We start from the raw sequence: 12,293 nt of genomic DNA, 5'->3' as shown, positions 1-12,293 counted from the left end.
GCAATGTTGGAGTCAGAACATGCAAACTCTGCACAGAAAGACCCCCGGCCTGGGATTCAAACACTGATAATGCTGACAACTGTAACACCGTGCCCTTGCAGCAAGGAAAGTACATCAAAAAGTGTAACTACTAGCTACAATTTTGGAAGCAAAGTTAACTGCTGTACTTTTTTCGTTCCTGGTTCCTACCTGCGGAGCAGCAGTTTGGGATGGTTCTTGCTCTCGAGGTTGCGGTCTATGAGGTCAGACAAGAGGTGCTTTAAGACATCAGTGGCGTACTCCAACTTGCTTTGCAGCACTGTCATTATAAGCGAAGCCACGTTTCCCCGGTCCCTCATGGAAAAACCACGCTGGGCTTCCAGAGTGCGAATGAAGCACAGCAGGAAGACCTTGTTGTTAATGAGCTGGCCGAAGGGCTTCAGTCCTTTCTGAACTTGCTCTTGGAGGTAGCCAGGCAACTAAGAGGAAGCACAAGAAACGTTCACTTGACTGAAACACATTGAAAAGACCAAGGAGGGGAAAAAGTACAGATTCAGTGCAGCAGTGAATCTGTGTGATGAATCGATAAGTCATTCATAGTGATCACACGTCAACTTATTTCCTCATAAGTTCATTTAAATATAACATTACCTCTGGCTGCCTAGGCGATCTAACGATTTAATTTATTTCTGATACTGTAAAATCAAGATAGTGGTGCAAACAAAGTTTAAATAGCTATATATTCTTTGTAACTTTGCTTTCTCATCAGGTTTATAGATGAAATCCCTGTCGTAAACGATCAACAAAAAAATAGAAAGCGAGAAAGGAAAAGAAGGAATCTGCTGAGATGAGGAGTTTAACATCTTCCAGCCTTTGTTACATTTAGTCTGAAGGTGGAGAGTAAAGGCAGGAAAACACTAAGCCTCTGGAGGGAATGTTTATTACTTTGATGGTGCTGTGTTCCACACTAATGCAAGTTGAAAGAGAGTGCAGTGATGTGAATTCCCCTCATCTGAGCCCAGATTGTCCCTGCACCATTTATACTAGTCACTTGCCACACTTGTGTTTCTTCTTTTTTCGTATATGGCTTCTATGGAGATTACGTTTTGTGTGTGGTTTGTTTTTTTGTTTTTTCTGTCAAGCACACTCAGGCTAAGACAGATTCTCTTTGCACCCAATGCAGCTGTCAACCAGCATATGTTCAGTCTTTTTACCTTTTACTGGAGAAGCCACTTGTAATCTGCTGGGAGCTATTGTTAAGTTGCAAGTCTAATTTCATACCACTTGAGATGTGTACAGTAGTTGTGTGTGCATGTGCATTTTAGCACAGTGTGTATAATGCTGGTGAATGTTTTAAAACCAGCACACATGAAAAATGAAGCATGTGTGAACTCGTGTGTGTGAATGTTTTGCGGATTTAGTTCTTAATAAATATATTGTGTACTGAAAAAGCACAATATGCTATAATCTGTTCCTTTAAGATTAGAAAAAGACAAAATGGGATTCTGTGTAAAGGGAAATTGTTTGTGGAAATGAAGGGAAGCAAACTGATTTTCACTGCTAAGAATACACCTCCACAGTTACAAGTAACACATAAAATGTCAAGAAGCTAGGTCTTCTAAGGTGACACATGCCAGACTATATTTTAATATCTTTCTGGATGTAACTCATTTTAACTGAGTGCCTGGGATGTTAAATATTTCAATACTGAGTAAACTTCCCATGGATTCGGTAAAACTAAAAAGACTTCCATCACCTGTGCTATTTCTAACTGGCTATAGCTCACAGTCATAAACTTGCCTTTAAATTCTCTGACACATCAATTATAATTAAGCAGCTATCAACTGCCTAAGACAAGCCTGCTGCTTTCTTCATTAGCCTCTTAGTTCACATTATACTCCTCATACAGTTCAACATTTATACCAATTAAAATATAATTAATATTGCTTATTACTGGGAAATTTTTGTCAGGGATAGAGCAGCCAACCCTGAGGGCAGTGAAGTGGGGGTCCATCATTCTCTTAATGGAACAAGGCGACCTGCTCAATTATGGCTGTCTATCAATGTCACCACTGGGGATAAATGACTTGATTTTTTTTTTTTTTTGCTTTTCTCCCTCTGATTGACTCTTAATTTGTTTTTGAGGTACAGAGGGAAAATGGTGCAGCATCTGATAACATTAGAGTTATTAATGAGTGCGTGCTCCTCATTTGAGGGCTGTCTTGTTTTTGAAAAAGTGTGGTGGTCGGCTGTCAAAAGGATTTTGTTTACCAAACACCAACACAAACAACATCGCTGTCAATTTCACCGACTGTGACCAACCACAATGTTAAATTGCTTGCTCATTTTGAATTTCTTTCAAATAAGGCTAATTGTATTGAAATTATTTTTGATAGAGTGAAGAACAGGTACACATAATGGTGTTATTTACACTGCAGGGACCATACTCCAGGCCATACCTCTAGCTCTCTCAGTACAGGATGTTCCTCGATGCCTGGAAAAAGAACCCTCATGGTGTAGGTCCTGTAGTCCAAAAAGGGGATTCCGGCACCATCCAGATCACTGGTCAGCTCATGGATGTCTGTCTGAAGCTCTGCAAAAGCTGTGGATAAATCACATAAATAAAATACAGACTTTTTTTTTTTTTTTTAGAAAAGACTTCACAGACTGAAAACTGAGTCATTTGACATTCTGATTTCAACAGGAGTAAAACGAATATTTCAGAAGGTTTAGACCATTTCAAAGTCAATTGGATGTACTGAATAGGAAACACTCAGAAACCATGTACTACCCTTCCTGGATCAGCGACAGCCACTTACCCTCTTTGCACTCCAAAGCCACACGTGACTCCAGGTTGTCCATCTGCATCTGCAGCCTTTTCAAGGTCAGGTCACTCTGATGAGTCTTGCGCTTGTATGCAATGAGCACCACCACGATGAAGAGTATGAGCAGGGCTCCAGCTGCAGCAATGCCAATAATTGCAGTGCTGCTGAGAGGACTGTCAGATGTGATGTGGACCACACCAGGGGAAAACTCGATACCACCCACACGTGCCTTAGAATGATGAAAAATAAAGAGGCAGATTATAATTACTGCATTCATGCACTATATATAAATGCACAATCTTCGTCCTTGAATGTTTTTCATAGAGGTAGGCCATATTTTAGTATCATGTGTGGATACTTCAAATATGAGACAAGTGGTTGAGTGTACCAGCGCTATAATCAGAGAACAGCTTTGTTCAAATATTGCTTCAACTATAACGCTTAAAAAGGGTTCAATTATTTGACTCCTCAGAACAGAGTAATAAGTAGTGATCAAACACACAAGAAAGAAGGCATTCCTCAAGGCAAAATATATCACAAATACATAACTTTAACATGATATTACATCTGTGAGTCATCCTCAAAATCAATGTCAAAGCTAAGGCAGACAGACATATTGATTTGCTATTTCAGTGTGTGAACATTTTTGTTTATTTGAACATCTACTAATTGTTTCACAGTAATGTGTCCATCTCTTTCTGTGACACTACATTCAGGTGGTAACATCAAGAAGCACTTTATTTAAAGTGGTCCCTCTTAAAACCACAAATGGAATCTTTATTGAGTTTGCTGGGACCTTAATCCCTCTTATTGAAGGCTTATTTGTTTGTCTTTTGTCTGCTTGTGGGCAGAAACAGGAACCACACAGTTGATTGGATTAGAAATCTAGTCTGTCTGGAAATGGACAAGGAGATGGATAGAAAACTACAGAAGGAATGTTTGTCTGTCTATCAAACTGCCAGTCAATTTGTAGGTCTGTCTGCCTGTCTCAACCACAGCCTGTCTATCTATCATGTCTGTGTGTATACGTGTGTGTATGAGTGTGTGTTTGTCTCATCTTTGTAGATCACAGGCTGTATAACTCACCAGGACCTTGTGTCGACCTGTCAGGTTTGGGGACTCACAGAGCAGCTGGGTCTCTGACACTGTTAACATGCAGGGTTTCTCTCCAATCAGAACCGTGTAGTTCAACTTTCCATTTCCAATATTGGTTGGTGGAAGAAAGTTCCGCCCCTGCAGGTTAGAGATCATGCATGCTGTTTGTACTTTTAAAGGAAATGGTTGGATGTCTAAAGAGCTATCGCAGTCATAGAATGGATGAAAATATGGGTAAAGATATGCAATCATTGATATCAAATCCTAGAGCATCATAATAACATACCGATGTAATGAAAATCCATTAATTACAGGATTGTAAGTAAATATATATGGATGGTATCGATCCCCCTACCTTCAGTATGATGGGTGATCCAGGTTTGAGCTCCAGCACCCCAGATACACTGAGTGGCTCAAATTCTGGATTAGGGTAGTAGATAAAATTGGTGGTGTTAAGTGCTATAACAGCCTGCACGTCGTCCAGTTTGAAGCCAAACTCATTGGGTCGTTCAGGCACCTCTTGCTGTCTAGCCAGGCTGATGGGCAGCTCTGGTGCTTGACACAGCATGGATATAGGGCTGAGCACCTGGCACAACTGGGAGAAGAAATATTCATGGATGAGCACATTCTCTGAAAATAAAATATTTAGTTAAGGATATACATGTTCAATTATCAATAAACCTAACCCCTAACCCATAAAGAAATATGCAGAGCTGGAGATTAATATATTTTATTCCAACACATAAAACCAAGTTCCCTATTATCTACTTTGTCTCCCTGTAAGGTAACCTCTATCACACTGGTACATGAAATACTCCAACTTTACTACAGGCCATGCCATCCCATCAACAGTCATTAGTGTGAATCTTTTAAGTCACCGATTTACATTTCATGAAACCCATTGGGGACTCAATTGAAACCAGGAGTTCCTGCCTTTCAAAAAGTGCAAAGAGAACCTGCTGGAGTATTTTCCTCAAAGAAAGTCTCAAATTGAGGAGCCGTTAGAGAGCTGGTGCAGTGTCACCTCAATCAGGCTTTGATGAGTGAAGATACAGCAGTGATAACTAGGTCCTACCCTTCCTTTATTTCCAGAAAGACACCGGCACCGTCTCATCACGTCTTCAGCCCCTACCCCACTCCGCTCTGTGATCTTTTCTTCTGTCAATGGCACACATTCACTCACTCATCTTTCTCCATCCTGTGTCAGTCTTTTTTTTTTTTTTTTTTAATTCTTTGTTTCTGGGGTGGTTTGTTATTTTATATATGACGACTTAATTTTTTTTGCTCTTTACCCACATTTCAAAGCCAGTTTTGTAAGCAGGGGCAGATTGTCCCTCTATTCCTGTCTGTCCTGACAAATCAACCACTTGTATGGTGCTCTTTGAGAGACACATTCACATTTCCATAGTAACCTCTGCTATGCAGCCACTCAAACTGTTGCCTGTCACTTTAATTGGCTCCTTGAACATCAAACTTGACAAATCCTGCAAGGCCTTCAGGACATCACTGACATGTCTCCTGTGCTGCTGCTGCAGGAGGGAAAATGCCAACATGCAAGAAACTAAAAAAACAACAGCAACCGTTTTGCATTTGCATAAATGTCTGTTTCCCTTTCATTCAGTGTTAACTGAGTTGTGTTAGGCAATGGGAAAATTAGTAGTTGGCACATTTAATTAAATGTTGGTTCAAAGCACAAGCTCAAAGTCCAATCGTTTCAGGCACAAAGCCCATTTAAGGGACATGTTAGACCAGACGTTTAACCTGGACCAAACTCATGTTCAAATGGACCATGCAGATAGCATTACTGCCTTTTGTTACTCTGTCTTCTTGCAATCAGATCACAGGGATCTTTGTATGGCCTTATCTCATTTCCCCTTGGTAAAAGGGTGAATAAAGGATAAAGAATTTGATAAAGACCAATCTCTGTGGTTTTTACTTCAATGCTGAAATTGTTACAAAGGCGTGGAGAGGAATTACATCATTCTCTTTTGATTCAACTGCAACCTGTTGATTTTGAGTGTGTCATCTTTATGTATTGAGGCCTTTCCTTGACCCATTTACCTAGAAGTCGCATTGAGGAATTTAGTAATATTCTGGAAAATCATTAGTGACATTTACAAGGGCTGACTTCCCTTGATACCAAGGGAACCAGTTGTGATGCACAAAGTTTGGTGTGTTCATTTAATTTGTTCAGTCAGTTCATTTTATTTGCTACTGGTGAACTGAAACACAAACATTTAACAAAATAGAAATCCAAATATTGATAGAGCATGCACATATAACATAAAACAAAACATGAAACGCAAGAACATACTAAGATAAATGGATAAAAAAAAGACAAAACATCAGATGGTCTTCCAACTCTTTGTTTGTGTATGCAGTTACTTACATTGAGTGTCTCATGGCCATTGTATTTAGCTCTGATAAGTGGGGTCTGAATGATGTCCAGGTTAGTTCCTGTCACTGTCACTGGGGTGTGTCCACTAAAATAATAATAATAATAAAAAAAAGATTGACAACACAGTTAAAAGGGATAGTTCAGACTATGTCGACAGACAATGATATGAATTACTCACTGAGAGTGACATTGATGTATAGACTCATCCAGCCTACTGATACAAAATTAGGATGTCATAATCTATATACTAATTGATTAATGACAATATACTTACGGTTTGTTGTTAACCACATTCATTTACAGATTTTAGTCTTTCTTTTTGACAAGCACCTGCTCTGGTATGTTATGTACATCTACAGGATCCAGAGCACCCACCTCTGTCTGACACTACTGAGTAACATGCAACCTGTTGAAAGAAGGGACTAAATTGTATGATGATACCTGTAGATGCTCCACTCAGGCTCTATCTTAGTGATGGTGGGATCCTCCACATATTCAAAGCGCAGGTCTCTCTGTAGATGAGCCCTGTCTATGCTCACAGAGACGGACACATTTCCGTAACCATGCAGGGAAGCGTGGGTTCGGCAGGTGAGCCATTGACCACCCCTCCTAAAATGATGATAGGATAAAACATTAGATGTGTGCAACAATAGACAAAGATGGCAGAAAGTGCAGTTACCTGAAATAGGTTTTATTTAACACATATATTGCATTGTGTTGTGATTCAGTAGTCAGCTCCTTAATTATTATTACTTTTGGCACAGACTACTAAATGACTCAAAAACCAATGGCAATCTAATAATTAATGCAGTTGAGCGGGTGGTAAAGAGGATACGGACAGACAGTTTATTGACTAAACTTTGAACTGAAATTTGAACATTGTGGATTATATTAATACTGTGTTCCCATTAGTTTAAACTATAAAAACGTCACTTCTAATTCATTGAAGATAAACGAAGAAAGAATATCTGGGGTGGATGAGAGGAGTCAGGGTTTACTCTCTATAGTTTGATTAACACCGACTTTGACTGAACCTTTAATAGGCTGTTAAAATAAGATTGACAGGGTCAGTTTTGGCTTGTTCCCCACTAACCTGAGATAAGTACATGGCTGGTCCTTAAACATGATTGATACATTACTCCCAGCATCAAGGTGGCTGCCTGTGATGTTGACAACGGTTCCTCCGGAGACAGGCCCTCGGCTGGGCTTGAGGTTAATAATCCTTGGGATCTGGAGAAAAGGAAGAAAGGATAAAAAGGGTGGGGTCAAAGGTCAATGTGAAACAAGTTAGCAAATGTATTGAGGACACACATTTATTAGTTAAGATGAACCAGAGTTATAGAGTAATCAAAGTATAGGTCCAAATCATGGAAATCCTGAATGAACAAAAAATGTATTAGTCATGTTGAAAATGTGAATGGTTTGCACAGTTCTGTATAGAAAGTGTTGTTTTTGCATTGGCAATTAGTTTTAATTCACTATATACTCTATATATGTGTACAATCTACCATGAATTGATTGACTCATCTTGTTAAACATGAATAGTTCTAAGGAGATAGAAAAAAAAGCCATACTTTCCATTGCTAATGAAATTGCTTTGGTTTCTTTTCATATAGGTTCCAGGAAAAACAAGAAATCCATTGAATGAGCATTCTCGGCTAAAAAAAGCCTCTGGGGGTTGATGTAGACACAAACTGACTAATCCCACTTACATACACTATACTGTGGAGGAAATGTTTCAGATAATGTAGTCTACTGCAAGCTAAAGCTAAAGTAAATCCACCTCCAGTTCATTTGGTCTCGTCTACAGCCTACTGTGTAGTGTGACATCTAGACCGAACATCATATAATACTCTACAAGGACCCCATTGAGAAATAAACCTTGGCCAGCACCCATTAATGGATGGCAGTAAAATGATAGCACTGCATAAAATGAGTACATAATGGCAACAACAGCAAGTTTATTTCAGACAGTAAAAGTGTGTGAGTAATGCCATTTAATTGTCTGTAGAGTGAAAGCTGACAAGTGTGCTATGTGTTTGGTTTTTATGTGTTTGCAACAGAAAAAATGTTTTTATAATCCTCAGTATTTGCTCATTAACAATTGCCAGTCATGTCTCACTGCTGACACATGTATGAGAGAAAATGCTGACAGGGAGACCATCGCTTTGTGAGAAAAACACCATGTTAGATCAGTGACAAGCATACAGTACAATCTGACATGCACACACAGCATTAGTGTGGTTGGTGAGAACACAGACCAACAACTAGTAAGGTGCTAACATGCAATGACATAGGTTGTATTGTTGTTGCTGGAAAGCAAACCCTAACGCCATATAAAGTATATTTAACCATCAAAAATATTGTGTACTATACAACTGAAAACAGAGACTCACCACAAAGTAGTAGTACTTGGAAGAATTTGCTGTGAATTCTGCTATACATTCTCCAACACCCACACAGACCTGCACATGCCCGGTATATTGGCTCTTCTCTGCTTTACCCATCTCACACACAATCCTGGAAACACACATTTATATTATTAAACACATGGAAAGGCTCAAACAGACACACCCAAATTTGTATGCCAAACACAGAAATGCATTTCTAACCCTGCTGGAGTACTACTGATGATGTTACATGAATGGATTCAAACCTACATTGCAACCTCAATAAAATAACGTCACCTCCCATGCTGACTTGTGGGAGAAAAAGAAAAAGTCTTCATCTTTTCACATATGACCTCAAATACAGCTCTTCTGCTGGGTCAGCATTTGCTTACAAATTGCTGGCACACGTCTTACTTTCTTTGCAGAGGCAGCACTGGGTTTGTTGATAAGCCAACTTTAAACTAGTTTAAAATAATTTGATAAACTCCACCTGTTAGGAAGCAAAGTGCTGGATTAAATTCAAATGTCAACTAAATATAACCTCCAAGACTTTCCAGAATGATTATGGACGCACATATGTACTGCTATAAAATATAGAGGCCTGAGTGCCTCTCTGTTGCCCTCAGCACTGCACTGTATGTGCACTGCTGTGACTTGATGTTAAATCAAATTTTCTGCTTGTCTAGGGATCGGTCCAAATTTAGTTCAAGTTTATGAGGACTAAATTTGTTACAGTCCTTCTCTTTCTAATGTTATGCTCACAGACACACATGCAAATAAACACCCTGGGGTGAGTACTCTGATTCACGAACAGTTGGTATGGTTGACTTATTACATCTTGTCCTGGGATAAACATGGATAACAGTGTTGTGCCTGCATGTGACTCAAGTGTCTTGGGGGTTTGCTGAGGTCAAAGTGCTCTCTGTGAAATTATCATTTAGTTTTACAGCTGTGTTAAACTTTTCCCACAGTATAGCTAATACAACTGTAAAATAATTCAATGATAATATGTACATATTGGTTGACAGAATGGTAAATCATTGTGAAGTAAAGCTCATTACTACTTATAATTATCACTCTACATTATATTTATAAATTGGCTGCTGTTGTGTACTGATCTGCAGGACTGTAAATAGAGAATGACAAAGTGAGAATATGCCATGCACTACTTAGTGCTTGTAAAGTGTCTGAAAAACAGTTCAGTGTAAAATGTGACTTACTGTTCAGCAGGGATGTAGCCCTCACGTATTGGGGTGCAATCGACTCCAGCCACTTTCACGTTATCTTGAATCTCTCTGAACTCTAATCCCAGGTTCTCACCACGGATAGTAACAAGTGTGCCACCTTCCCTGGGACCCCGAAGAGGGGTGATCTGTTGAAAATCAAAGATAGACTGATGATTTTGGAGATGATTATTTTTTATTTTCCAGAACAACATAAACTCTAATTTCTTTCCAAAATAATAATTTTAATGTAGTACTATTATCTGCTTGATAATAGTAACCATTAGTAACCATCAGCCCATGGTCCATACTGTATCTAGATTTCAGCTTTTTGGGTTACAGACCATTATTTCAAATGACAACTCTGTTTGCCACTTATCTATACATGAATAAAGACTTTGGAGAGCAGGAAACCTCCACAGCTGTGCTAGCATACTCAAAGTAATTGTGTGATAGCATAGGAACATGACTGTTCTGACTGACTGTTACTGGTGTCTGATCATAAAGCCCTAATCATGCATATTTTCGCCAAAATGGCGACTTTCAAAATGGTGTGAGACAGCAGTCAGACAGACTGCAATGTTTCTACATTTTCTGCTATTTTGATAGATTTTTTCCAAGTACTTTAGGGCTTAATGATAAATGTTTCCATTCCCATGTTATGTAACTCTTCTAAAAGCTTGGGATATGGCTGCTGAATAGAGACCATAAACGACAAAATAATAACTGCAGACTCAGAGTGAAGGGACTGCCATTTGTCAATCTTCTAGTTAAGGAAATCTGAAATGTATATATTTGCTATTTTATAAGATTAACTTAAAACCCGACATTAGGCGACGTGTTTGCAGTAATCAATGTCCTTTGATTTATCAGTAACATTTCTCATTGTTGATGAGGAGGATCCAACATCCATCAACACTTTATTCACACAATTACTTTTTGGCCACTGAGTGTGTGCGCACACATCATCAGGCCAGCCTAGATGGATTGATGTTAGAAATGGACACAATATTCTTTATCTATCTGTCTCTGCCAAATAGAAGTCCTTAACGTTACAGGCAGGGGCCAAGCTTTAATGGTACTGCGTCACCATTCTCCCTAAAAAATGGCAATCCCAGGGATTTTCCGTGAGTCTGAGGCTCATTGTTTTACTGCTCAATTTATACTTGTCTGCGTCACCCCCATGTGGTATGTGACGGTGTGTAGCCCTGGTGTGATAATCCTTATATTACTACTGCATCAAAAGAATAACATTTTCATTTCATGATTTTTCAAGAATGTGAATTGAAACCAACAAGTAGTTGAACTTGAAAGGAACAAGCCAATCAAATGACTGATTAATGATGCAAACTCAAGCTGGGTAACACATAACATGAGTCCTATGGCTGTCATGTGTGAGATATCATTATCGTTCAGCATCTGATTAACAAGGCTCCCTGCTGATGTTTTAATGGGGAAAAGAAAAAAAAAAAAGCCTCCTTGGAATGTTGCAGCAATGCATGCAATTAAAAAGATTTTGCACAATGCATTGTGGCGCTCCCTTTATAGGCAAATATGGAGGATGGAGCGGAAGAAAGGCTTAAAGAGAAATAGAGAAGGAAAAGGAAAGGTGGGAAGAATAAAAAAGCGAAAGAGAGATGCAATGAGGCGTTGATTAGATTTGTGACTTTGACAAGATAACCAACGGTTGGTAGAGGAAAACACTTAATCACTTCTCCCTCACTCGCCCTTTCTTTCCATCTTTCTATGCGAGTCTCTCCCCCTCATATTGTTGATGGGAGATGTCATTATAATGATGCATATTAGAATGCATTAGGGCCTGGTCGTCTTGGAAAAATCCTCACCGCTCACCCGCTGACAGTTTTTATGGGGGACGTGAGAAGGCTGCAATATGTCCCTGCTGCAGCCCCAGGCATGTGAGGAGAAATACAGAGCCCATCTTAAAGAGTAAATCCACTGTTCAGTACGAACACAAACACCAGGGTGGAGGAATAATAGAGTGAAACAGACTTATCCAGACTCTTTATTAAGGGGATGAGTGACAAAATATCATCATCCATCACCTCCCTGAATAGTTGATTTGATTTTGCAGGTCTCAATGATCACAATGGTTTTTATTATCAGTGAGAAGAAGAAAAGTTCAGGCTATTGTGGAGTTTTGGACAAGTTTTATGTCCTTAAACTCCAAAGATTTGAGACTTTTGTCTTCTGTTCCTGACTGATTCCCTTGCCTTCCTTACTTAAAATGATCGGATTTATGGTGTAAGGTCACAGGAAACAGATTTAAATCAGATTTGTGGTGCTCCTTTCACCAAATCTCCACCAAGGTCAATCACTTATCTCTACGCTGGTGTATCGAGGATGCCATGGGGAGTGGAAACCA

General features: G+C 39.2%; 1 protein-coding gene across 3 annotated transcripts in view; it reads right to left on the bottom strand.

The window, feature by feature from the left end:
- plxna4 (plexin A4) overlaps positions 1-12,293 on the bottom strand; it is a 206,585-nt gene that overhangs the window by 27,879 nt on the left and 166,413 nt on the right. For all 3 annotated transcript variants that reach the window (XM_029494738.1, XM_029494739.1, XM_029494740.1), the window contains 10 exons: positions 9,908-10,059; positions 8,694-8,817; positions 7,391-7,527; positions 6,739-6,906; positions 6,289-6,382; positions 4,255-4,494; positions 3,891-4,037; positions 2,799-3,033; positions 2,439-2,581; positions 190-458 (listed from right to left, as the gene is read on the bottom strand). In XM_029494738.1, coding sequence (XP_029350598.1) covers positions 190-458; positions 2,439-2,581; positions 2,799-3,033; positions 3,891-4,037; positions 4,255-4,494; positions 6,289-6,382; positions 6,739-6,906; positions 7,391-7,527; positions 8,694-8,817; positions 9,908-10,059 — 1,709 coding nt within the window. The remainder of the gene's footprint in view (positions 1-189; positions 459-2,438; positions 2,582-2,798; positions 3,034-3,890; positions 4,038-4,254; positions 4,495-6,288; positions 6,383-6,738; positions 6,907-7,390; positions 7,528-8,693; positions 8,818-9,907; positions 10,060-12,293) is intronic.

This window comes from Echeneis naucrates, chromosome 23 (genome assembly GCF_900963305.1).
Source record: "Echeneis naucrates chromosome 23, fEcheNa1.1, whole genome shotgun sequence".
NCBI classification, from domain to species: domain Eukaryota; kingdom Metazoa; phylum Chordata; class Actinopteri; order Carangiformes; family Echeneidae; genus Echeneis; species Echeneis naucrates.
This window is presented reverse-complemented; position numbering and strand designations above follow the sequence as displayed.